This window comes from Ambystoma mexicanum, chromosome 12 (assembly GCF_040938575.1).
Source record: "Ambystoma mexicanum isolate Mex_15411 chromosome 12, UKY_AmexF1_1, whole genome shotgun sequence".
NCBI lineage: Eukaryota > Metazoa > Chordata > Amphibia > Caudata > Ambystomatidae > Ambystoma > Ambystoma mexicanum.
Genome location: NC_090936.1, coordinates 414,573,104 through 414,598,617, shown reverse-complemented (window position 1 = coordinate 414,598,617; position 25,514 = coordinate 414,573,104). Strand labels below are relative to the sequence as shown.

Here is a 25,514-nt window from a genome sequence, read left to right as displayed (position 1 = left end):
GGCCGCCTGCAAGGCTCGGTAGGTTCTCGGGGACCAGTTTCTGGCCTTACATGCCGTCTCTGCCTCCTGGACCTTATCTTCTAGGATGCAGCGGGACTGTTGTTTTTGTTTGTGGTAGGCCGCCCCTCGGGAGATCAGTACTCCTCTCACCACGGCCTTCATTGCGTCCCATGTATTCGCTGGGGAGGTATCTTCATTTTTATTTTCTTCAAAGAACTGTTTTATTGCTTTAGCTACTATGTCTCTGGTGGCCATATCGTTTAGGATCGGGTCATAAAGAGACCATCTGCGTCTTGGGGACTGGTCTGGGTTATGCGCTCTTAGCGTTAACATTATGGACGCGTGGTCTGAGTGGATTCTGGGACCTATGAGGACATCATCTGTGTATGCCAGGATCTGCGGGGATGCCAACAGAAGGTCGATGCGTGAGTAAGTTCTATGTACATAGGAATAGCACGAGTAGTCTCGCTCCTCTGGGTGGAGGATCCTCCAGGTATCCACCACGTCGAAGGTTCGGAACAGTTTAAGTAAAGCAATCGCCAAGCCACAATCCCCGCGGGCTGGGGGGTGTGATCTGTCTACTAAGGGGTTGGGGACCCCGTTGAAATCTCACCCGAAGATGGTCTGGCCATCAGCAAACGGTAGGAGGGTGCTTTCCAGGGTCGAGTAGAATGCCTCCTGCTCTTCGTTCGGGGCATATACGGAGATCAATGTGTATAGTTGGCTGAGAATTCAGCACTTCACCGCTACAAAGCGGCCATCGGGGTCCAGCTTAGAGTCCAGGATTTGCGGCTTTAGACCTTTGGCGAATAAGATTGCTGTGCCACCCCTCTTTGTTCCGTTCGATGCCAAAAACTGTTGTGGGAATTGCCGATCTCGGAGCCTCGTGAAATCCACCGGAATCAGTTGTCGCCTGTAAGAAGACAATGGAGGCCTTGTCATTCTGAATGCGTTTTAGGTTCGCTTTCCGTTTCTGTGGGGCGTTGAGTCCTCTAACATTCAACGATAGAAACCTTAGTTTCTGATGTGGAGGGGGAGCCTCCTGAATGTACTCTGGGATGGAATTCTGCTCCTCGTGGGGAGGCTGGGGGTATTCAGTCTTCATTTCGTGACTCAGAGTTAACTAAGCTTTCCTGCGGCTGGGTTTCCTGTATCCTCCAACGGGAGGGTAAACTTTTACATGAGTGGGCCTACTGGGCCCTAACTGTTCTCCCGGCCAACGGGGCTGGGATCCAACCACAAAATCGGGCTGGTCTCCGAGGGTGAGTTGGTGACATACTCCTTGGAGTGGGGTATGGGCCGCTCGGGACCCGCGGCAATATCAGAAATTGGTTTCATCTCTGGATCGGTCTGCGTAAGTGCCCAGTAGGGCGGTCTCATTTTATCTTTCGGCATCTCTGAGGCTTCGCCCAAGGCTGCTGCTGCTGTCGCTGGGGTAGTCGCTCCGACTCACCTGGCGAGTGCTGCGGGGACTGAGCCGTCGGAGCCTCTGGGGAGCATGTTTGTAAGATTGACTCGGCATCTTCTAGGTGGCTGATCCTGCGTTGGGTTCCTTGAAACGTGAATTGGAGAGTGGAGGGGAAAAGCCATCTGTAGCGAATTTGCTGGCTCTGTAAGAGTAGTGTTTGGGGTCTAAGTGACCTTCTTTTCTGTAAGGTTGTTAGCGAGAGGTCCTGGAAGATTTGCAGTGGGGAGCTCATGAATGAAAGTTCGTCTTTGGTGCGGCTGATGGCCGAGATGGGCTCTTTCGTAGCGTAGAAATGGACCCTGGTAATTATGTCGGGGGGGCCATCTGAATCTACTCCCCGTCTTGGTCGTAGCCTGTGAGTACGGTCCAGGATAAGTTGGGTTTTATCCACCCCCCCAGCGTTCTTTAAGGCACTCAGGAAGATGGTCTCAAATTATGTATGGCAGAATAAAACCCCTAGAGCTTCAAACGTAGTCCTGACGGCGCACAGAAGGGACGGGGGTGCGCCCTACCACATTTTAAGAAATACTATGAAGCCGCTCAGCTCTGGGTGCTGAAGGAATGGATTCCGGAAAATGGGGAAAAAATCTGGGAGACGCAGCATAGGGCAGTAGCAACAACCTCCACCAGACATTTGTTATGGATCAACAAACGATTCAGACATGTCAATACGCACATTAGTGAGATAATGAAGGCTGCACTGGGGGTGTGGGATGCGGCTATAAAAAAAAGAAACTCTAACTAAAGACCCCGCCCTGTTTATGCCACTGTTCGGAAACCCAGAATTCCCACCAGGAATGGAAAGAGGAGCCTTCTGAAAATGGGAGGAGGCAGAGTGCAAGATGGTCCGAGATATGCTTCAAGACCAGCAGATAAGGTCATTCGCGGACTGCACAACACTACTGAACCTAACTCCTGAAGACCGTTATAAATATGAACAACTTCATCACTGGCTGAATACACCCTTCATAAAAGATGCAGCGTCCAGGGATTTGACTCCCTTCGAAACCTACATCATGACGCAAACAGGTACGCACAAGTTTGTCTCCAACACATACAAATATGTAAATGCACAAGCTGAACCAGCCACATGGCACTACATGAAAAGGTGGGAGAAAACCCTGGGATACACACTCCCCATGGAACGATGGGAATACATATGGCGCATGATACCAAAACTGACGAGAGCCATCCAAACTAGAGAAATGTGGTTCAAAGTAATGTTGCAATGGCACTATACCCGGAGAGACTGCACATGATGTACGCTAACTCCCCACATAGATGCTGGATGGAATGTGGCGGGAAGGGAGATTGGCAACATATATGGTGGGAATGCCCGAGGCTAAGTCCATTTTGGGAGGAGATTAAAGCCCAAATGAAAAAAATGTTCCCGGGGCAGAACACATAGGAGACGAAGTGTGGCTAGGGGGTCTATGGGATCCCAGGGATAAACAACTGAACGTCACGCAGAAAATGAACTTTATGGGCCTATTGATAGGGGCGTGGCTGGAAATAGCATATAATTGGAAACATAAATCCCCACCACTCGCAGTGGACTGGACGAGAAGGGTGTGGTCACATCTGGCCATGGAACCACTAACATACAACATTCAAGGAGAACACGAAAAGTTCAGAAACGATTGGGGTCTAGTTCTGGAGTACCTCCAATCAGACTATAAAGAACAATGGTGCCCACACAAAATAAGGATATTGAACCTATTCCTGTGAAGGGCGTAAATGCTTCCCAGAGAAGACGTGCACAGACAGAGATTACCCGGTCGGGGGGGGGGGGGGGGGGCGAGGGGGTAATTCTTGGTTGGTTGTTTGATAATGTCATGTTGTTAGTAACTATACATTTGGAAAATAATAAAAATACATTTTAAAAAAAAAGAATTCGATCCTTGCAGCAACCGGGAGCCAGTGGAGAGATTTAGGGGCTGGAGAGTTGCGGTCCCTGTACTTGAGGCCAAGGAATGTTCTTGCAGCCCATATCTGGATTAACTGGAGGGGTCGTAGAGAAGAAGAGGGTAGATTAAGGAAAAGGCCATTGCAGTACTCTAGCCTAGAGAGAACCAGAGCTCTAGAGGCATTAAGCTTCTGGGGCAAAGTGAGGAAAGGAAGAATTCCTTTGAGGAGGTGGAGATGAAAGTGGGCCTTCTTGGCAAGGTCCTGAAAGCGAGGAGTCGAAGATGACTCCAAGGTTTCTGCCTTCAGATGAAGGATAAGGGGGAGAGCCCATAGAAAATGGCCAGAGTGAGGGGAAGAAAGAGGGAGTGGGAGTCCCAATAGGAAACATCTTAGTCTTGCTGCCGTTGAGGCAGAGATCATTGGCTGCACACCAGGACTGGATGGCAGATAGGCAGTTAGCAATGATGGAGGAAGTAAGGAGAGGATCAGAGGGAAGTTTGAAGAAGAGTTGTGTGTCAAACACTGGAAGTTGGGGGAGAAATTGCAAATTAGGTGTGCAAGCAGAGCAAGATAGGTGTTAAAAACCAGGGAGAAAGGTTGCAGCCATGGGGGACGCCGCAGGTGGAGATGGAGGTGGGGGAGGAGAAAGAGCCCAGAATGACCTGGGACGGACGGTTATTGAGGAAGGAGGTCAGCAAGTCCAATGCCTGCTCCGAGATAACTAGGATATTGTGAATCAGTTTTATGAGGATGGAGTGGTTGACAGTATCAAATGCTGAGGAGAGATCAAGTAGAATGAAAACAGCTGGAGAGTTGAAATCCAGAGATGCGTGCAGTTCAGAAGAGCAGTTTCTGTGCCTCTGGATGCTCGGAATCCAGATTAATGGTTGTGTAGGCAACCAGCAAGTCCAGTGTGCTGGGTCATTTGTTGGAAGACAAGCTTCTCTAAGAGTTTCCCAAGGAAGGGGGTGATAGATGAAGGTCCTTTCAGGAGGGGGCGCACAAGTGAGTGCTTGAGGGAGGAGGGGAAAGATCTAGTAGCAAAAGAGTGATTGCAGAAATCAGCAAGTGCAGGGGCAAGAGAGACAATGGGCCTCATTACGAGTCCCGCGTAGCCGTGCCGGGAAAAAACGGCAGGCTGCCACTGGACTGGTAATACCATTCCACCTCCGTGATTGGGCATTACAACCCCGGTGACCCGGTAATTCTGGAGGCGGAATTCTGTAAATCCCCATTCCCATGGAGTCCTATAGGACTCCATGGGGATGGGGACCATGGAAACACTGGTTCCGTCTATGACAGAGGTGGTGTTTCCATGTCCGCCTGAAGGTGGGTGGTGTCACTCCCGCCAAGTTAGACCTGGCGGGAGTGACAACTCCTGCCTGCAGGACTCGGAATCAGCTGGTCCGGAAACAACGGTGGCAGCGGATTTACCGCCACCATTGTTTCCAGACCGGCTGACTTGTAATGAGGCCCAATATTGGTTCTGGAGGAACAGGGGGAGACCTGTTTGCAGGAGACCTTCATGGAGCGGGTACCTCTGGTGACCTCAGGAGAGAAGGAGGAGAGAAAGGTAGAGGTGGGATGGGAGGCCATATGAGGCAGGGGGTGATTAGGGGGAGAGGGAAGCAAGGGTGCTCAGGATGTCCTGAGTTTTTGCATTGAAGCATGTGGCCAGTGCGGTGCAGAGCGCCTGGGAGGAAAGAGGTGAGGAGGAGACTGTGGAAAGGTTGGCTAGTTCCTTGCTGATTTAAAGAGTTAAGCTCTGTTGTTGGATGCACCAGAGACTCGAGCCTGGATGTGGGCCCTTTTCTTGGAGCGAATGGAGAGTCGGTATTGCCTTTGGAGTAGGCGGCAGGCATGTTTGTCAGAGGGTGAGCCTGAGGTCTGGCACATCCATTCCGCAGCTCTGCACTTGCATTTCAGGCCTGCAAGTTCAGAGTCGTACCAGGTGTTACGCTTGGTGACAATGTTTCAGGCGGATCCCCATGACTAGGGCAAGATGCACAAGGGTATTAGTGATGGCAAGATGGAGGTTGCTGAGAGCAGAATCAGAGGTAGTGCCTGTAGTGGAGAGAGCGGGGTGGCTGAAGTTAGATGCAAAGGCAGCAGCTGACGCTAATTTCATCGGACGGATGAGGTTGGCAGGGTTGGGGAATGTGCAGTCAGAGGGCCGAGAGGACCGAGGTGAGAGGAGATGAGAGAATGGTCTTACCAGGAGAGTGGGGTGATCAGTGGGGGGGAGAGTGAATGATCAGTGTGGATGAAGGCATCAAGAGTGTGTCCAGCCGAGTGGGTAGGACCAGAAGGGAGAATGGAGAGAACAAGCTGCAGAGGTCATGGAAGAGAATGGATGCCGTGATTGAGGAGTCACGGTGGATGTTGAAGTCACCCAGGAGAAGAATTTTAGAGGTGGTGGTGGTGTGAGTAGAGAGGAGGAGAAATTGGCCCATTCAGAGAGGAACAGGGTAGTAGACCCAGGTGGCCTGTAGATGGTGGCAATGATCTGAGAGAAGGTGGGAGAGATGACTAGCTTGGAAACCAGGCTCTTGAAGGAAGAGTAAGGCTGGGTGGGTATGAGGGAAGAAGGGACCCACTCAGGGAAGATAAAGTGCAACCCCACCGCCAGTACGGTTAGGGCGAGTCTTGGAGATGATCTTATAGCCATTAGGGAGATGGGAGTCAAAAACAGTGATTGAGCTGGCATTGAATCACGTCTCTGTAAGAGCAAGGATATCGAGGTCAATGTCTTCAAGGACGAGGCAGATGTCGGCAGACTGTTTTGCAGAACGAGCATTAAGCGTGGCTAGATGCAAGAGGTCACCACCTTTTTGAAGGTTTTCCGACGAGGCGTACAGGGGCGTGGTACATCAGTCCGCCGGGGGGGGGGGGCAGAGAGAGTGGAAGGAGTAGCAGGTGTGGAAAGGAAATTGATGAGGGGCGGCAGGCGTCGGTCAAAGAGGAGGAGGGTGGGTTGAGGACCCTGCACCAAGATAGTGCCAGTGTGATAGACATTAATGATACGCCTGCTGGATGCAGAGCCTGCCAAGAGTACTTCCCATCTAGTGCTACCATTAATGGGTGAATTTGTGAGAGGAGAGAGGATATTCTGTGAAGATCTCTCTGGGAAGTTGCGCTGACATAGGTGTCTGCGATAGGTAGGCCAGGGTTAGTGGTCAGGATGTCTTTTTTTAAACTCGTGAGAGAGGGAGGATAGGTGATAGTATAGCAGTTAGAAAATATAGGGGAGATGGAGAGAGCCATAGGGGTGGTGGTGTATAGGTGGAAGAAAGAGGAGGGACTGCACAGCACAGTACGAGCACAAACTCACCAGGTGGCCTAGTAGCCAAGGGAAGCACAAGAAAACAGATGAACTGGGAATACTTTAGTACCGCGGCCGGGTGCAGAGATGTTAAAAACACACCAGTATTCACATTTGCACAAGGGACACAAAATGCAATGCAAAAAGGGTGCAGAGGATGTTAAAAAGACACCAAGATTTGCACAGGAGGCAGAAAATGCAGTGAGAGGAATGATTAAGTAAGTCACGGAGGTGGACTGGAATAGGCATACCTTGGTTCAATAGTTGGTTAGGTCAGTGGAGAACAAAAGAAAAGTGAAACAATGTCCAGCCATGACTCACTGTGTTCTTAACGGGTGCACACGTTTCAAATGCTCATGTTCGCTGCATGCCTGATCCTTATTGCTTCGGATTAGGCCAGGAGGATGTGGTATCCAGACCTTCTAGACCTGTCCATCCGCTCTCCCAGAGAGTGGACCTACTCTCGCAAGAGGGAGGCCGTCTTCACTCAGAAATCAGAACTCTGAACCCTCACATCTGGCTTCTGAGAGGTTAAGATAGAAAGATTGGGATGTTGCTTTCCGCCTGAAAACAAGCAACAAAAGCACTATACCGCAGCCATTGGAACAAGTGTTGCAGCTGGTGTAGAGCTAAATATATTGATCCTTTTACAAGCAATACACCTGCAGTGCTTTCTTTTTTGCTGCACCTAGCCCATCAGGGGCAGAAGGTGGCTACCGTTACTGTGGTTAAGATTAATTCTAAACCTTCCAGCCATCACCTCTTTGTTTTTGCTATGTCACCCCGAGTGGGACGGGTATGCCCAGACGTGGGTCCAGTGCCTAGAGACACAAGCTACTCCTCACTGATGAGGCCCAAAAAGGCTGAAACATGTTTGGGGATGCTTGTGGTCTCGTGCAGAAGGGATGTGACCTAGCAGTTCGGGCTGGACTGCCCCTTTTGGGGTGGGGCCAAGTCTGATTTGCATATGGTCTTTCCCCCTCTGTAATGGCTTGGCAGGCGAAGACCGATGGTCTGAAGGGTAGCCCAGAGCAACGCCAGTGGTTAAGATTAATTCTAAACCTTCCAGCCATCACCTCTTTGTTTTTACCGTTACTGGTTACCTGGTGGCGTTATCGATTTTTAAACGCATGCCAGAGCAAGGCTTTTACTTTAAGATGACAATTGTTATTCGATTCCTCAAGGAACTGACACATCCTTTCCCACCTGTCCCCTTTCTGGTCCCGTCCTGGGATTTGTACCTGGTATTGACCTTCTTAATGGGAGCTCCTTTTAAACCTTTCCATTCTTGTGCATTCAGATTGTTAACTTTCAAAACAATCTTTTTGGTAGCTATCACTTCTGCTTGCAGAATGATTGAGCTACAAGCTCTGTAATTTAAACCTTCTTTTGCAATGTTGTCCAAGGAGAAGGTAGTCTTGAGGGTTCATTCCTCCTTCCTTCCCAAGGGTTTGTACAAGTTCCACCTATCACGGAAAATAACACTACCAGCTTTTTATCCACCTCCTTACCCTTCTAAGGACGAAGAGAGGTACACAGACTAGCTGTAAAATGGGCTCTTAGCTACTACATTTCTAGGATGGAAAATATCAGACAAAATTACCAACTATTTATTGGCTATACCGGCCACAGGTAGGTCAAGTCGTGACTAAACAAATGTTATCCTATGCATTTCGTAGTGCTACTGCATTGCGGAAAAGGATGTCCCTGAAAACCTGAGAGCCCATTCCACCAGAGGAGTGGCTACTAGTTCAGCTCTTCAAAGAAGTGTTCCAGTGCAGGACATTTGGAATGCTGCTACATGGTCCCCACTACAGTTTCTTGAAGCATTACTGCTTAGATACCTTGTCGGGTTAGGACGCTCGGTTTGGAAGAGCGATTTTGCACAACATCAATCATAAGTGATAGTTGACAGATGGGTGGTTTCACTCAAACTTACTCAGATTTCTGCTTTGATTCAAAATCTTCTACCAAAGCCATTCTTAACTCTGATGATAATTCTCTGCCAAATCCACATGTACTCTCTTGTGCCTCTGTACCCTCTTATTCGGAGCTCATGGTTTCTTGGAATTCCAAGTAACCTCTCTACTTGCCGCCACTGTCGCTTTGTCTCTCTTCAGTGGCCTGCACCAGATTCTCAACTTTTTTATATTGATAGGCACTTGGAAAGTCTTCAAATCTCCTGCCACAAGAAGATGCTTGATGTGTTCTGTTCGACATTCACAGTTTGGCTATATGGGGTATTCCCTCCACCTTCTTTTGAACTGAAGGTTATTGCAGCCACTTTGTAAATTCTGGATGGAGTCCTTGGCTAAATGTCACGCAATCTGATCTTGTCATTTTATTGTTACATTCCACCTTACTGCCTGTGCTGGGGCACTCCAATGTTATCTGGGAATAGCCAACAGTGCCTGAGGTGCTTCAAAGATTCTAGGCATCTGCTCTTGTTCTTGAGTTTAAATTATCTAAAAATCCTTGATCTACGTTTTTCTCTACAGGTTTTTGGTGTATCTTCCCTCATGCATATTGAATTTACCAACCACATTTTAAAGTTTTAATGGCAGAGCTTTGTGGGTTCATGTACAAACCAGAATACACAGACAAAGAAATGAAATGGAAGCAATGCAAAGTCAAGAAGAACCAGAGGATGACAGTGAGACTCAGGAAGACACCACTGATGCAGAACCAAGTCGAATGGAAGTTATCTTTACTTGGTGCCAGTGCCATCATTGTGAATCGATGCCTCCATTAGGAGAAAATACCTGTTTCTATGAGAATTCGACCTGTAGAGCCTATTTATCGGAAGACGATGATCCTCCACTGTGCATAACACAGCAAGGTGATTTCAGGGTTCAGTGTCTTACCCGTTCATTTCTGGCAATGCTGATGGCACTGTTTGTTCATAAGTTCCCATTAATGAGTGCGTAAAGTAGTCAGATATATCAACGATATGCAGAACCTTACAGTTTTCTTAATCCTATCACCCATTCATCTTAATCTTATAGCATCAATATTTCTGTCTTCACAATTTGTGTCTAGATGTTTTTAAGTATAAGAAACACAAATATAACCGTGTCTTCATTGATTCATTTAAATGTTTTCCCAGGTGCCTCTATGACCTAATTTACAGTCCTTTTATTATTATTCTTTTATTGTTTGGTTTATATAAACCTTTCACAATTTACAACATTTTCATACAAAATTTCAAAATATTTTCTTCCGAAAATTAGCATATTTACAATCACTAAAATTTTTCACATAAATTCACATGCTTCTAATCTCTAAAACTTGAACAAATCACACTATACAAACAGATCTTCACTTAAAATAGAATAAAAGCATTCATACTTGATTCCATGCTTTCGTGGTATCAATTATTTACAGATCATACAGTTCCTCATTTAGATACTACTTTTTTACAAACTATTGAGTACAAATTAAGATCCAGCTAAGCAGTTGCCCCATCCTATAGTTCATTCTAGTGAACATATGGTATTTAAAAATGACAACACTTTCAAATTCGATGCTATTGAGCTACCATGTAGCATATCATGCCATAATTTCTCTCTGTTAACGTGCGAAGTATCCCTTACAAATCTGGAGAAGTATTCAATTCTTGATACATTTAGATTGGTACATTCCAACAACAGATGTAACAGTGATTCTTTCATCTTTGTGTCTTTGCAAAATCTGCATCCAGTAGAGCCCATAGCATTTAAACCTCTTATTACTAGTATTTCGTTACAGTTCATAACATTAAAACGAAAGCGCATCATCCTGTTTCTGAACGACTTGGAGGGGTATTTTAACAGATAATTCTCTAGCTTTGGACACAATTTCCAGAAAGATACCACTTGTGCATATAATTTCGAATTCAACAGTATGATATTGTTCTCTACCCAGTCAAACGCTTTTACTGTTTCTTTTACCTTTGATGGTTTGCTTATCAATGTTTGAAATGACATACCCACACCTACCAGCGTTTTGAGACATGACTCATTTAAGGCCATCATAAATTTGCTGCTCTTATCTACGTGCATGTAATAGTACAAGGAATCATTTTTTGCCGTAAGACATTTTCTCATTGGAGCAAGTTTTTTAATCTTCCTGATGCAGGCCAAAGAGGTTAAGCCCAACTCATACCGAATCATCTCAAATGGTACGCACGTAGGTATAAAGAATAGTATTTTGCGCCATATTGTAGCTTCGACCTGTTTCAAGAAGTTTAAGATAGAATCCGGTAGAAATTCCATCCCATAAATTAGTATTGGGATAATTTTCAGCCTATAGAATTGTATACACGGTGCTATGGTAAATTTTCTGAATCTTCTTTCTACTGCTTTAATTTGGAACAAGGCTTTTTTTGCTTTCAGTAACAGTGTCTTTTTTGCTCTCTCATTCGAATAGGATTTATGTACAACATAGCCCAGGAATCTTAATAGCGTTTGGCTTTTTATTTCCATACCACTGCAGTGCCACGAGTATTTCTCCTTTTTACACCCTACATGAAAGATGACTGTTTTACTTGGGTTAATTTCTTAGTTTTCGTTCTGAGATGTATTCGCCGAAGTCATTTATTAGTCTTTGTAGCCCTATTTTGGAGCCATCAGTCCTTTTAATTGAATGTAATCTAGATTTGTTGCGTCTGGGCATGTGCGTGCGTTATTTATACTGTCATTGTCCTATAGCGAATAATTTTTTAATATTTGTAACATCAGGTGTCGAAATTAGACTTTGTTGCGCAGGAGCAGAAAACAACTCCTAGGTATTATGCATCACCCATTGGGCAGGAGCTACGTTTTGGCAACCAGGAACTACTACATAGTGCACAGTAAATCAAACGGGTCTGCAAGTTCTGTCCATACTCTGTTCTGTCCCCTTTTCTCCATACTGCATGGGAGTCCCTCACTTGGGACGAAAACTGAACCTTTTTCACCAGAAAAATTGTCTCTCATTTAGATTTAGTGTGCGCGGGACCCCCCGGGAGCATACGCTCCTATGACTCTGTCATACAGCGCCACACCTCAGTCCTCTTTTCTGCATTGATGGGAGCAGACCTGATTCACTAGCGCTGTAGTCAAGTCATTTTTTCCCCTCATAATTCCACATGTCTCTCATCTTCCCCTGGATCTTGGTTCCAAATTTGTCCTTTTAATTCCTAGGTTCTATAATTTCAACCGGCTCCGGTGCCTCGCCCCTCCCCGAGCGCATGTCGGACCCTGCAGGCTTTAGTAGGTGCCCTTCCTGCGATGGATCCTTTCCGATGCCGGGCCCGCATACGCACTGCCTCCGCTGCCTTGGTGAAGGCCACGGCTGTTCGGCATGCAACGCCCTTACTCCCCGGTCACTCAAGTACCTCTCGTAAAGTGGAGGGTGCTGTTATCCAGGTCTCCTCCGGAGCATAGTAATGAGTACGTGCGTAGGAAGGCGAAGGCTAAGGTAAGTATTCCGTTCACCAAAGCACCCTGCAAAGGCGATTCCTTCCCCGGGAAACAACATAGCAGGAGGGGACACTTGGGTGCTGTCACCAATCAGGACACCGAGGCTCTTCGAGCTAACAGCCGGAGGTCCACAGATCCTCCCGGTCCCACCACTGAGGGGCCAGTCGGCTCTTGTACCGGGAAATCTCCAAAGGGGCTCGGCCCAAGTACCGGGCATGGGTCTGAGGGGGCGCCTACACGCAGTAGCGCTACCAGCTCCATGTCCAAGGGCAATCCGCCTTCCAGGCCCATGCCTGAGGTGCAGCAGAGGCCCGAACCATTGCGATCCAGCATACAGGTGGAGGCCAAATCCAGTTCTGCGCCATGCTTGCAACCCCAGTATGGTTCAAGCCGGGACAAGAGGGTGGTGCAGCCGGACAAAATGGCGGCACGTGAGGGCACACGCCATTCTCACAAACATCACAGGCCAGACTTCACTCCCATGGTGGAATGGTCCCCCATGGTCACCCCTCATGCATCCTGGTGCCCGTCATACATGGGGGCCTCAGGGCTAGGGCACTAGGCAGAGGCAAATTACATGCAGGGCAGGCAATGCGCAGGAAGAGCGCAGCCCTACACGCCGGTCACGTTGTCAGGCCCTATGCAGCAACGCACGTCCCCAGAGTGTGAGGAACGGTTCTTCGACAAATTCCTCATGTTGATGAAGTCGCCTCAAATGGGTGATATTCTGAAGGGGCTTATTAAAGAGATGCTTCCAGCCATACCCGCACAGCCTTTTGCTCCAGTGCAGCTTCAGCTGGCCCCGCCAGTAGTGGCATTGAGTTCCCCGCCACTACAGACACGATCACCCATGCAGCCAAGTGTCAAGGCTCTGTCCACACTGCCTGTGCCACCCCAGGCTAGAGTGGAACCTTTGATGCCGCCCGCGGACCCTCAAGTCACCACAGATCAAGTGGACACAGACGAAGTGGACGATCCGGATACCTCGTCCTCTCCGCAAGGATCTTCCACGATCGGCTGACGGGTTTGGCAAAGTAACTAGGCATCCCTCAACCTCAGAATGAACAGCCAGAAACGGGGTTGCTATCACCCACAGCCAGCTTTCTTCTCACATCTGTAAGGTTAGCCATCTTGTAACTAGTCTCATCTAGATAGAATTGTGAAGTTTAGCATGTACCACATCTAGATAGAATTGTGAAGTTTAGCAGCCGTCACACTTAGATAAAATTGTGAAGTTTAACAGGCGTCACATCTGGGTAGAATTGTGAAGTTTAGCATCTAGATAGAATTGTGAAGTTTAGCATGTGTCACATCTAGATAGAATTGTGAGATTAAGCATGCATCACATCTAGATAGAATTGTGTAGTTTTGCCTGTAACACAATTAGATAGAATTGTGAATTTTAGCATGTCACATCTAGATAGAATAGTGAATTTTAGCATGTGTCACATCTAGATAGAATTGTGAGGTTTAGCATGCATCACATCTAGATAGAATTGTGTAGTTTTGCCTGTAACACAATTAGATAGAATTGTGAGGTTTAGCATGTACCACATCTAGATAGAATTGTGAGGAAGAGCATGCGTCACACTTAGATAGAATTGTGAAGTTTAGCAGGCATCGCATCTAGATGGAATTGTGAAGTTTGGCAGATGTCACATCGAGATAGGATTGTGAAGTTCTCACTATCTACCATTTTGTGAAACTCGGGCCTTTTCTCCCACTATCTAGGAATTCTTTAATCTAGGTGTTTCTCAGTCTCTACCATTTTGAGAACCAGCAGGAAACTACTAGGAAGCATAGACCTAGCTGGAAACAAGAATCCCAGGGAGGAACCTATGACCCCTACTTAATCTTCCCTAACAAGAGGGCGGGAGGGGACGCCCGACCACCCGTGCCCTCATACCGCTAGGCCACAAAGGAAACATAGGAAGGAAACTTATGTTGGTAAGGATCCCACAGGAGTGGGGGAGGGGGGGCAGGGAGGGACCAGAATCATCTAACCTAAACTTCGCTTACCCCAGGGGAAACACGCCTGCATCAGCCAAGTACACATACCACTAGAGTAATACAGAGGAAACTGCCACTCCTCAACATCCCCACCAACTAGGCGGCCAAACAACAATTCCAATTACACAGGATAATCATAGATGTTAACTGCAGAAACGCAAAGAGGCCTGCTAACCCAGCTCTAAAACCTGAACTTTCCGCATACACTTCTCATACAGAAACTCACACAACCACTTCTCTGCACAGCAATCCGCACGCACTTCACCACATTGCAACAACAGACAAACAACACATTACCCAGCACAACAGCACATGGGATTTTGCACCGACTCGAAAACCGTACTTAAGCTCAGGGAACGGTGCAAACCGAACTGAAGCTACCAACAGGACATCACAACTCTCACTTTCCTATTTCCACTACACCCTACTAACCACCGCCCCTCACACCCTTTTTCACACCCTACTTTTCATATCCGGCCACTCCGGTGGTGACGGTCCGTGGTCCAAACACCTTTAACACTAACATTTCTTCAATTTAGTCAATTTCCTGCAGTGTTAATAATACCTTAATGATAGATGACCTGTAAACCGATATTTGAAGAATTTTAACAAGTAGACTATTTGATTAACTTGGATATGTTTTTGTTTAAGTAGTTATGAGAACCATGTCAAGAAGGTAATAGCTAATCCTCAGAAGCGTTACGGGTTGGTACATGGTCTACGAAGGCCAATATTCTGTGACAAGCTTGTTTTCATGCCTTGTTTACTTGTCACAATAAAGGGTTTTCTATGATATTGAAACGTTATTAAATGTACAGGTCTGTGGTTTGGTATTCAATCAGAAACAAAGTGATTTCTTAGACTCGCAACTGGTTCTGTTCTGGGGCTTTTAGTATTCAGGATGCAGTACATTATTCCAAATTAATTTGCACTGACCTTAACATTATACTGTACATTTTTTAAATGTTGGTTTATTAAATGATTTGAACACTTTGCAATTTAGGTCTACTAAACAGTGTGTGAATTACTTTAGTTTAGTCACCATTCATGTATCACACACGACACAAGCACAGTAGTCTTATTAGGCTTTCAAAGATGGACAGTCTCTCTGGCCTTTGTTGTGTACTGCTTTGCGTGCCCCCCTTCTGCAAATAAACTCTGCAGGTTAAGCTGCTTATTGGGTTCAAGCACTTCATCCATGTTCTGGGTCTCTGGGCAAAAATCCAAGTGAGATGGTTTTTCCTGTGAGTATACTTCCGTCCTCATAAGGAAAAGTCAGATTCACTGAGTGAACCCCCAACGGCTTACTTTTACGTATGGGCTTCCGGTTTCACATGGCCGCTTGCTTCACGGGTATCACAAGTACCAGAGCACCTGTGTATATAGTGTGGCTTATTGTGGACTCACTCTCGTTTTGGAGAGTCTCACTACCCTTTGCATGATGAGCGTATATCTTTACCCCACTTTGTTTCTTGGCTTTACGGTATCCAGTTTGATCAGATATCTGACTCATTCTCTTTTTGCTCCTTTCCCTACTCCAATTATTGAGAAGCACCCATGTCTGTATCTGACACCATGTGGGTAACCCACAGGTCAACAGCCATGGCTAACGTTTTAGGATCTAGCTCTTTGGCATTAGCTGGATGCTGCTTTTGGCTCAAGGGAAAAAGAAGCAAAATGTATTCAAGCATGACTAAATTCATATTGCCCTCAAAAGTCATTTCATGGCACTCAACCCACACACAAATGCTTTACAAGGATTCCTTCACATAAGTTACCCAAGTGACAGGTTCATAGTTTTGGTTGTCTCTCATTCAGGAAGTATTGGGCTGATGTCTTCCCAACCTTTATTTATTTATTTAAATGTATTTTAGTTTCATCAAAAAAACTTGACACATTTTTATTAGATCATCTTAAATCAAATCAAAATGACATTACACATTTACATTTCCTATGTTTCAATAACACTACACGTTATCATTTTGTGTGTTCACTATTATTTCCTCACATCTCTTAATCTAATAGTATCATATTACACATCTGTCATCATGTTACATAGTTCGTTTCTGTGCAGCAACACATCACCGTTGTCTAATACAAGTTTGCATCTGTATATTATATAAACAAATAACTTAATATTATTCAGCACTTAAAACAATTATTTGCTAAAACCTCTAATCCGATTAAAACCATAAGTCGCCTGTCTCTCGTTACCATTTTGTGTGTCGGCTAAGAGTTTTGTATTCGTTTAGCTACTCAATTATAGTGCTAAGTCACTCACCAACATTTTTATTAAGCTTTTTTTTAATACAGTACCACAGTTGGTATAAGGCCATTTGCACCCCCTGACTCTCTGAATTCAAACAATATATCCAGAATGAATCACTTTTACTCATATCATACTCATAGACAAGATGGGCCAGACTCGTCATATATTGCGTCCCAGAGCTGGACACTCAGTGAATATATGTTGAGGACTCTCTAACATATTCGGAATCTGACATATATTCTGCAAAACCTTTCATTCTTTAAAAGCTTTAACCATGCAGGGGGGCGTGGCTAGGCAGCCATGGAATAGGCTGCGAGCTCCGTGAGCTCCGTGATCCGTCGAGTGCATCTGACACAGAACTGCACGCTTATTAACTTAAAACAGCTTCGAAGACTGGAAGTAGCGTGTGAAGACACCGGGCGCAGTGTGTGCTGGCTGGCGATGCGCCCACAGCTCTGGGAAAGCTATTTTGATACTTTGTTTCCCGAAGCCAGTCGGAGGACGGGGACCAAGATGGCGGCGGCGGCCGATAACGAAGGGATCTGAGGGACCGTATTCTTGTGACGGAACAGCGGCTCCAAGGAGAGACGACAGCTGCGGATTGAACTGCGCGACTTCTCAGCTGACTGGAAGCGGTGTGTGAAGATACCGAGCGCGGTGCGCGCTGGCTGGCGGTGCGCCCGCAGCTCTGGGAAAGCTATTTTGATACTTTGTTTCCCGAAGCCAGTCGGAGGACGGGGACCAAGATGGCGGTGGCGGCCGAGAACAAAGGGATCTGAGGGACCGTATTCTTGTGACGGAGCGGCGGCTCCGGGAAGAGGCCACAGTTGCAGATTGAACTGCTCGACTTCCCAGCTGACTGGAAGCGGTGTGAAGACACCGGGCGCGGTGCGTGCTGACTGGCGACGCGCCCGTGGCCCTGGGAAAAGCTTCTTGGATACTTTGTTCCCCGAAGCCAGTTGGGGGACAGCAATCAAGACGGCGACGGCGGCCGATACCAAAGGGATCTGGGGGAACGTAACATTGAGATGGAGCGGCTGCCCCGGGGAGAAGCTATGGTTGCAGGCTGATCCGCCTGAATAGGATTGTGGAATTCGGTTGGCTTGGCGAGCACAGCTGTGGCCCTGGGTGTCTGCTGGAAGCACTTTGAAGGCGCGTGACTGCTGGGTGTGCCGCAAACATATTGGATAACGACACTGGGCCCTGCAACGGGAGGAGAGCGTTGCCTGCCTGATGAGCTAATCAGTTCTGCAGGACGGACGCGGACAGACCCGTGGCCGCACATGAAGGTACGCGCTGAGCACAAGAATCACAGGGAGTGTGACTGCAGAGTGGGCCTACGTCCGTAGTACTTGAGCATACTGGCATGACTGCTGGGAACAACCGAATAGGCTGCAAATGGGCAGCATCCCCCTACATGGCACTGGGAAGTACTGAATGCTAGGCTAAAGGCAAACTGGTGAGCGGAACTGAACGCATCCTCGAGGTGCACCCCAACACTACCTGTATTACATGCGCCAGGAAAAGACTGCATAAGCGAACACACGTGGCAAAGCACAATTCACCCGGAGGCTGTCGCACGTACCATAGCACTGGCGCGGGTTGGGAGACCGCAACCCCAACTTATTGAATACCGAGCGGTACCTCCATTACAGCACATAGCCAGATCCGGATAATTGCATAGGGTGGTGCTATGTCGGCGAAAGGGCCGAGAGCCAAGACCAAGCAGCCGACGATGGAGGTGTTTGCGAAAGCACAGAAGACCCCTACTACATTGGAGCAGAGCACGGCCGCGACCCCCGTAGAGGAGGCACCAGATGGGGACAACCATAAGATCCTGGCGGCCATAGCGGAGATGAGCACCAAATGGGGCTCAGCAGTGGCGGACCTGCAGACAGCCTTAGAGAATAAAATAGACGCGGTAGGAACTGAACTCACCCTGCTACGACAAGACGTCAGAGCGCTGGCGGAGAGAACGAGTGGACTGGAAAGTGAAGTGAAGACCAATACGGAAGTCAGTACAAAAAACGCGCAAGAGGTCCATGTGTTAAAGCAACAGGTTGCCAATCTCGAGAATCGGGTTGAGGAGGCAGAAGGAAGGGCGAGGAGGAATAACATTCGGGTGGTTGGCCTGCCGGAGGGAGTAGAAGGCCAAGACCCTACTAACTACGTGGAGAACATGATCCTCCAAGAGATAGGAGCAGATATGCTCTCACAGGGGTTCGCGGTGGAACGTGCGCATCGCGCCCTGATGAGGAAACCACGACCCGGGGCCCCACCGAGACCAATAATTGCGAGGATCTTAAACTACAGAGATAGAGAAAAGATCCTGGAATACTTCCGTAAGGGCGGGACAATAGAGAGGGCGTCTGCAAACATCACGGCATACCCGGACTACACGATGTTGGTGCAGAGGCAGAGGTATAGCTACGCGGCCGTCAAGAGGAGGCTGCGGGCAGCTGGCATTAAATACATGTCCTGTATCCGGCGAAACTGAAAGTGCTACACAAGAGCAAAGCGTTTTTTTTCTATACACCGGAGGATGCGGGATCATGGTTGGACTTGCAGGGTTGCCCGGATCAAGATGCTGGTCGGGATCGTCGAGAGAATGACGCTTGAGGAGCCGATGGCGTGGACATTGGGGGGTAAGTGGGTGGGGGTTCTCGGATGAGGGAGAAACTGAGGCTGGATGGACGGGGACATAATGTGCAGTGGGTATCCATTAGAACTGTGGAGGATGGCTATGGCTGAAGGTATCGCTGGGTACGGGTGGCACTTGAGGCAGATCCCATGGACTTGGGCGAACACAGAGACTTGAATATAGCAAAGTGTATACATATGTGGTAGTTGTACAGTTGAGAGCGTTGAGTTTATAGCTAGTAGGAGCGGTAGGACGTGAGCACCCTATCCCCCCATACTAGTCCTAGTAGGCTAGCCAGTAGGGCGGCCTTACCCCGCGGAGCATCGAGTACAGGCGGAAGCCAGAAAGTGCTAGATGCGGGTGAGCCTGAGATCCAGGGATGGAGCTGGGCAACAGTTGGGGAGGGAGTTGGGGGAGTTGGGGGGAAAAATGGGGGGTGGGAGGTGTGGGGAGTTGGGTGTGGTTGGGCGGGATAAGGGGAAGGGAGGGGAGTTTGGGGTGTGTGTAGTTAAGGGAAGTTTGAACTGGGATACGAGCCTAAATAGACGAGAACGGGTACGAGTAGTGGATTGCGCGGCCGGGGTGGGGGAGGAAATCATGACAAGCCATGGGGGACCTTAAAATCATGACGTGGAATGTTAGGGGTCTAAACAGTTATTTGAAGAGAAATAAGGTTATGCTATACTTGCGAAGACAAAAGATAGAGATTCCGCTATTACAAGAGACCCATTTGACAAAAGAGAGACTGGAAATGATTAAGAGGAAATGGAAAGGAGTGGTGGTGGGCTCAACATACTCGGCTTATGCTAGAGGGGTCCTTATCTGGGTGGCCCCGTATGTCCCCTTTCATGTGTTACAGGAAACTGCTGAAGCGGACGGGAGAATGGTCATACTTAGAGGCCTGATAGAGAACAGAGAGATAAGTATAATCAATACATACGCTCCCAATCAGAATACAGCGATGTATTTCAGAACCCTGAGTGCTAACCTTGGTATGTGCATGGGAAGTGCGGTAATCTGGGGTGGGGATTTTAACTGTGTACTAGATCCAAGGATGGATCGATCAGATCAGAAGTGGGAAAAGCCTGCCCCGGCGGCACGGGTGTTACAAGCATTGCTCAATGATTTTGACCTGACTGATGTATGGAGAATGAAGCACCCCCAAGAAAGACAGTACTCTCACTACTCGGCCCCACAACAGCTGTCCACTAGGCTAGACTATGTCTTTGCTACGTCAGGCCTAATAACGGAAATGGTACGGGTGGAATATAAAGCGAGAGTCCTGTCGGACCACTCGCCCTTGATCGTCAGCTGGCAATACTGCCCCCCAAGAGCAAGGATCCCGACGTGGCGGCTCCGAGCGGAAGCGCTTAAATATCCTGCGTTCAAAGAAGAGGTAAGGGAGGAGATCATAAATTACTTTGAGGAAAACACTGGTAGTGTAGACTCGGCGTGCACGTTATGGGAAGCCTTTAAAGTAGTGTTGAGAGGCGTGGCCATAGCAAAGTCCCAAAGTCTGCAAGGCGGTATCCTGGCTGATTTACAAGAGGCTGAGAGGGATTTGGAAAAAGCACAAAGGGAGGATGGTAATACCGGGTCGAATGCGGAGCGGATACTTCAACTTCAACAGACGTGTGGAGAGCATTGGGATAGGTTGTGTAAACTGAATTGTAAGAAATACATAGAGAGGCAGCACGCGGGTGGTGACAAAACAGGACGGCTCCTGGCGTGGTTATATAAGAGCGAAACCCCCAGACCCACCATTAGGGCAATAACAAGAGAAGACGGCAGTGTAGCGGACACCCAGGAGGGAGTTAATCAGGAATTCGCCATGTATTACAGGGAATTGTATGGGGACGTTGGGGAGGATAATCAAGAGAGGATAAATGAAACACTCGAAGATATAGGTCTGCCCAGGATAAGTACTGAAGAGAGGGAAGAGTTGGATGCACCAATCACTTTAGAGGAGCTAGAAGCGGTGGTGAGACAGTTGCCTACTAGTAAAGCCCCAGGGGCGGACGGGTTTCCGAGCGAGTTTTATAAAGCGTACATGGCAGAGGTGCTCCCTCCGATGCTGAATATGCTAAATGAAGCGTTTGAGACGGGACAACTGCCAGAGTCGCTAAGGGAAGCAATTATAATTCCGCTCCTTAAACCAAATAAGCCTGGGCACAGTTGTGGCTCCTACAGACCACTATCAATGCTGAATCAAGACAGCAAGATATTAACAGCTGTCTTGGCAAACAGACTATGAAGGGTCATAGACAAACTCATACACCCGGATCAGACGGGGTATGTTCCAAACAGGAACATAACCCATAATCACAGGCGACTCCACCGAGTCATTGAATGGGCGGGGGAGAATGAGGGTGACATGGCAGTGGTGTCCTTGGATGCGGTAAAGGCTTTCGACTCTGTCAAGTGGCCATGGCTGCTGTCGACCCTGGCGGAATATGGGATGGGGCCCGGATATGTGAGATGGGCAAAGATGTTATACAGTGCGCCGCTTGCTAGAGTTAAGACGGGAGCTGTTATTTCAGAGAGATGGCGGTTAGGCAGAGGTACTAGACAGGGATGCCCGTGGTCCCCTATGCTATACATATTGGCATTGGAGCCTTTGGCTATATACCTCAGACAGCAGTATGACGCCATAGGCATCGAAGTGGGTGGGGAGCGATATTTGATCTCTTTATACGCAGACGACATGTTATTGTACCTGAAGCATCCGGAGGAGAATCTCCAGTATATTTTGGAGGTTATGGAACGGTATGCGGGGCTGTCTGGAATAGCTGTGAATCCTCAGAAGTCTGTAATTTTCCCGTTGGGTAACTATAAGGGACTCCCCGCAGAACAGCTGCCGGTATTGCAAGCCCCTTGGGCTGTTGATACCTTTCGGTACCTTGGGATAGATGTGTATCATACGGTTGAACAAGAACATAAGCACAACACGGAGATAGCCGTGGGGAAAATAGAGAAAAGTATGCAATTTTGGGGGAAGCTGCCGCTAGCTATGATGGGGCGCAGTGCAATGCTTAAGATGGTGGTTTTGCCCAGACTTCTGCATTACTTCGGGAACATTCCACACCTTATACCCGGGAAGTTTTTTGCCAAGCTTAATAGTATAAGCAGGGACTTTTTGTGGCAAGGAACTAGGTGCAGGATGGCATTGTGGAAACTGCAAAACTTTTACGAAAAAGGAGGGATACGGCTCTCCAACTATGAGGCCTACTACGTAGCGGGCCAATTGCAGTACGTTGCTAAATGGCTCTCGGATGAAAGTACCCCCGAATTTAGATTGTTTAGTGCAGACTGCGCCCCATTTTACCTAAAGGAAGTGATCTGGTTATCCGAAACAGTAATGCAAGGGCGCCCCAAAATGATGATGCTTGGGTGGAGGATTTGGCGCCGCGCGTGCAGGATGATGGAAATCCCGGCTCCGTGCTCCCCGCAAATACTGCTGGTGGCACTGGCTAAGGGAGATGTGCAACTGCGGAGGATGATCAGAAACCACTGGGAATCAGTGGGGTTGGCAACAGTGGGAGATGTTTGGCGGGAGGGAGCCATCATAAGTTTTGAAGTGTTGGGTGAGGAAACAGGTTTACACGCAGGTCAATATATTACATATCACAGATTGGCGCGGGAAATTATGAAGACTTGGCCCGAAACTATTCTTGAAGCCGGATGGTATTGTAGACGCAATATATGACATAACAGAGGGAGGGCACGAGATTTCAAGATTGTATGACATGCTGATGCTTAGGATTGGTAAAGAACCAACGCAACTACGATTAGATTGGGAAACTGAGGTGGGAGCCCCGATGGAAGATGAGATGTGGGAGCGGGCTTTGCGGTATCATCAAAAGGTGTCGAGAAACGCTAGGTTGAAACAAATACAATTATACATAACGCATAGGGCGTACATGACACCCCTGAGGATATCAAGGTTTAAAAATGTAGGTAGACAAGCATGTCCCAAGTGCAATGAAGAACAGGCTGACATGACACACATGTTTTGGTCATGCCCTGTGGTTGGGCGCTTTTGGAGCGAGATAGCGGCGAAACTGGCGGACAAGGGAGTCACACTGGTTGTAGAATCAGCCTGGGCCTGCCTACTGGGGGGGTTCCCCAGATCGCAGAAACTGAAGCATGTTAACAGATTAAAGGACTTGGCATATGTGCTGGCTAAGAGGAGGATCGCCATGGGGTGGAAGGCTTGTCATAAACCGCAGGTGGAGATATGGTGGAAGGAATTGCAAAAGTGGGCGGAAGCAGAGACTATGGCATGGCAGGAGTCCAGTATGATGGGAGGGGGAGAAGAGGTGGGAACCCTGCTGGCTTGGAAATCACTGATAGCAGAATTGTTTGGAACGATGCCAGATTTGGTGGATTCCAATGGAGAACGGACCCCACCGCGCGGCGTGAACACAGAGGGAACAAACCTGATGGGCTCGTAGGGGGGGGTGGGTTTTGGGGTGCGGAGATCAAATTGTATAATGTGCACATTCAAACTGTATTATGGCATCTTGTACTGTATATTTGGTCTGTATTGTGTTGTTGGTTGAAATATAATAAAAAAAATCATTAAAAAAAAAAAACATGCACCAACCAGTGCAAGTAATGGTAGCTGGTTGGTGCGCATCCTCAAACGAAAAGATCTCACTGCTTGGTTTGGACACTTCCTTAGGTAGAGAGCTGGGTCTGCATATACCAATCCTCTTCTGCTAACAAAGATGTTGGCATTGAAAAGAAGAGTACCAATGACCAAGTGTTTTTGGGGCAGGCTCCATTATGATATTTACTCCTTTTTTAAGCACATTATCATATTTACACTCTGCTATTTGCAATGTGCTCCTTGTTAAAGTGCTTTGTGATATTGGTTTGCTGGCAGGGCTGACTCGGCCTTTCATCCTTCTGAGGTCCAATAAAATAATTGCCATTCAATTGGGTAACAGCTAATTCAGCACTTAGAAGTTGGAGGAATCCGGCACGAAGGGCTGTATAAAAACATGGTATTATTTCAACAGTTTCATATAGTTTTGCCTCTGCCTTTTGGCTATGTATATTTTTGTTAATTATTGTACAATTCTATTGCAGATGCCTCACTTGCATGACAAAGAACATTTCCAGATATGTTACAGACATTAAGCCACTACCTCCAAATATAAAAGACAAACTGATAAAGTTGATGAGCCTTCAAGGACATATAACGGATTCAAACATTAGCGAGGTAAGAAAAGAGTGAGAATAAATATTATGTATGTAGCTCTTAGACATTATTGCTTTTATTAGTCTTGCTTGTCAGGAAGTGCTTTTTTTGTATCTTTTTCTTTATAGTTCTACAGCACCTAACGCAACTTTATTTCCATTGACGTCCAGATTTTAGCCAGTCGAGATTGCTTTAGTATTTAGGCTCTTGCATAAAGGAATATGTTTTGGAGTGTCCATGTAGTCAGTGCGAGGCTCTTAAAGGAATAGTGTGCCGTGTGCTCAAAAATGTTATTGTCCCGAGCGTTCGGGTATGTGGTTTTAAGCAAACTGTGATTGATCGTAAAAACGTTACTCCTACGTCCTGTCCCCTTTCCTCCATACTTATGGGACATTCCTCCGTCCTGTTGGATGGGACCGGAGCACTTTGTAAAAAGCATCACATTTTTCAAAAATGTGTCCTTCCTCTCTTTTTACGCAGCGTACCTCACGCGGCCGTAACCCCACCCTCCTTAGCTCTGCCCAGCGCCCATCAGTACTTTTCTCCACACGTTCGGGACTGGACACACTTGCATCTTCGGAAGATTTTTTCCTTGCAGTGTCCTCTCCGGCTTAGTGGTCGCGTGTAGTCCGTCTATGCCGTTTCGGTTAGATTTTCCTTTGTGTTCTGCCTGCGAACGACGCTTGCTAGGGCGGATCTCCATCCTCTTTGTTTAGAGTGTTTGGGTCCGGATCACCGGTGGGACTCGTGCTTCTACTGCGATTCCCTTTCGGTCCGGGCACTTCAACGTTGTCTGGAGCGATGGGAGAAGGTGTTTCAGTGCGTTCCTCCTCCACATTTTCAGAGTTTCATCGACGAGAAGAAGAGATGCCTGGTAAATTCTTTAGTTTTTAGGGCACCACGACCGGGGGACTCCTTCCTGGGGTCTCCCCGGTCCAGGAGGGGCTTCAAAAGCTCGGTTACCGGGGTTTCCCCATAGGTGCCTGCTAGGCCTAAGAAAAGTACCAGAGTTTTCTCCGAGGGCCTCCATAAGGGGCCTGCTCTCACCGGATTGCAATCTGAGGCCGCTCCTGTGGGGGCTATTCAACGGCCCAGTTCTACTGAGGCGATGGGTTGGGTACCGGAGCTTGCTTCGAGGTCTCGTTGTCTGGAGCTTCCCATACAGACACCGGGGCATGCCCCGAGGCCTCGATTGAGGTTTTCTGTACCGAACCGAGGTTCGAGGCCCCTCGTGAGGGAGCTGATACCG

At 47.7% G+C, this 25,514-nt stretch overlaps 1 protein-coding gene across 4 annotated transcripts in view; it reads left to right on the top strand.

The window, feature by feature from the left end:
- The window catches only part of AMN1 (antagonist of mitotic exit network 1 homolog), a 1,280,950-nt gene that overhangs the window by 53,719 nt on the left and 1,201,717 nt on the right, over positions 1–25,514 (top strand). For all 4 annotated transcript variants that reach the window (XM_069628559.1, XM_069628557.1, XM_069628560.1 and 1 more), the window contains one exon: positions 24,154–24,286. In XM_069628559.1, the coding sequence (XP_069484660.1) occupies positions 24,167–24,286 (120 nt within the window). In that variant the 5' untranslated portion in view covers positions 24,154–24,166. The remainder of the gene's footprint in view (positions 1–24,153; positions 24,287–25,514) is intronic.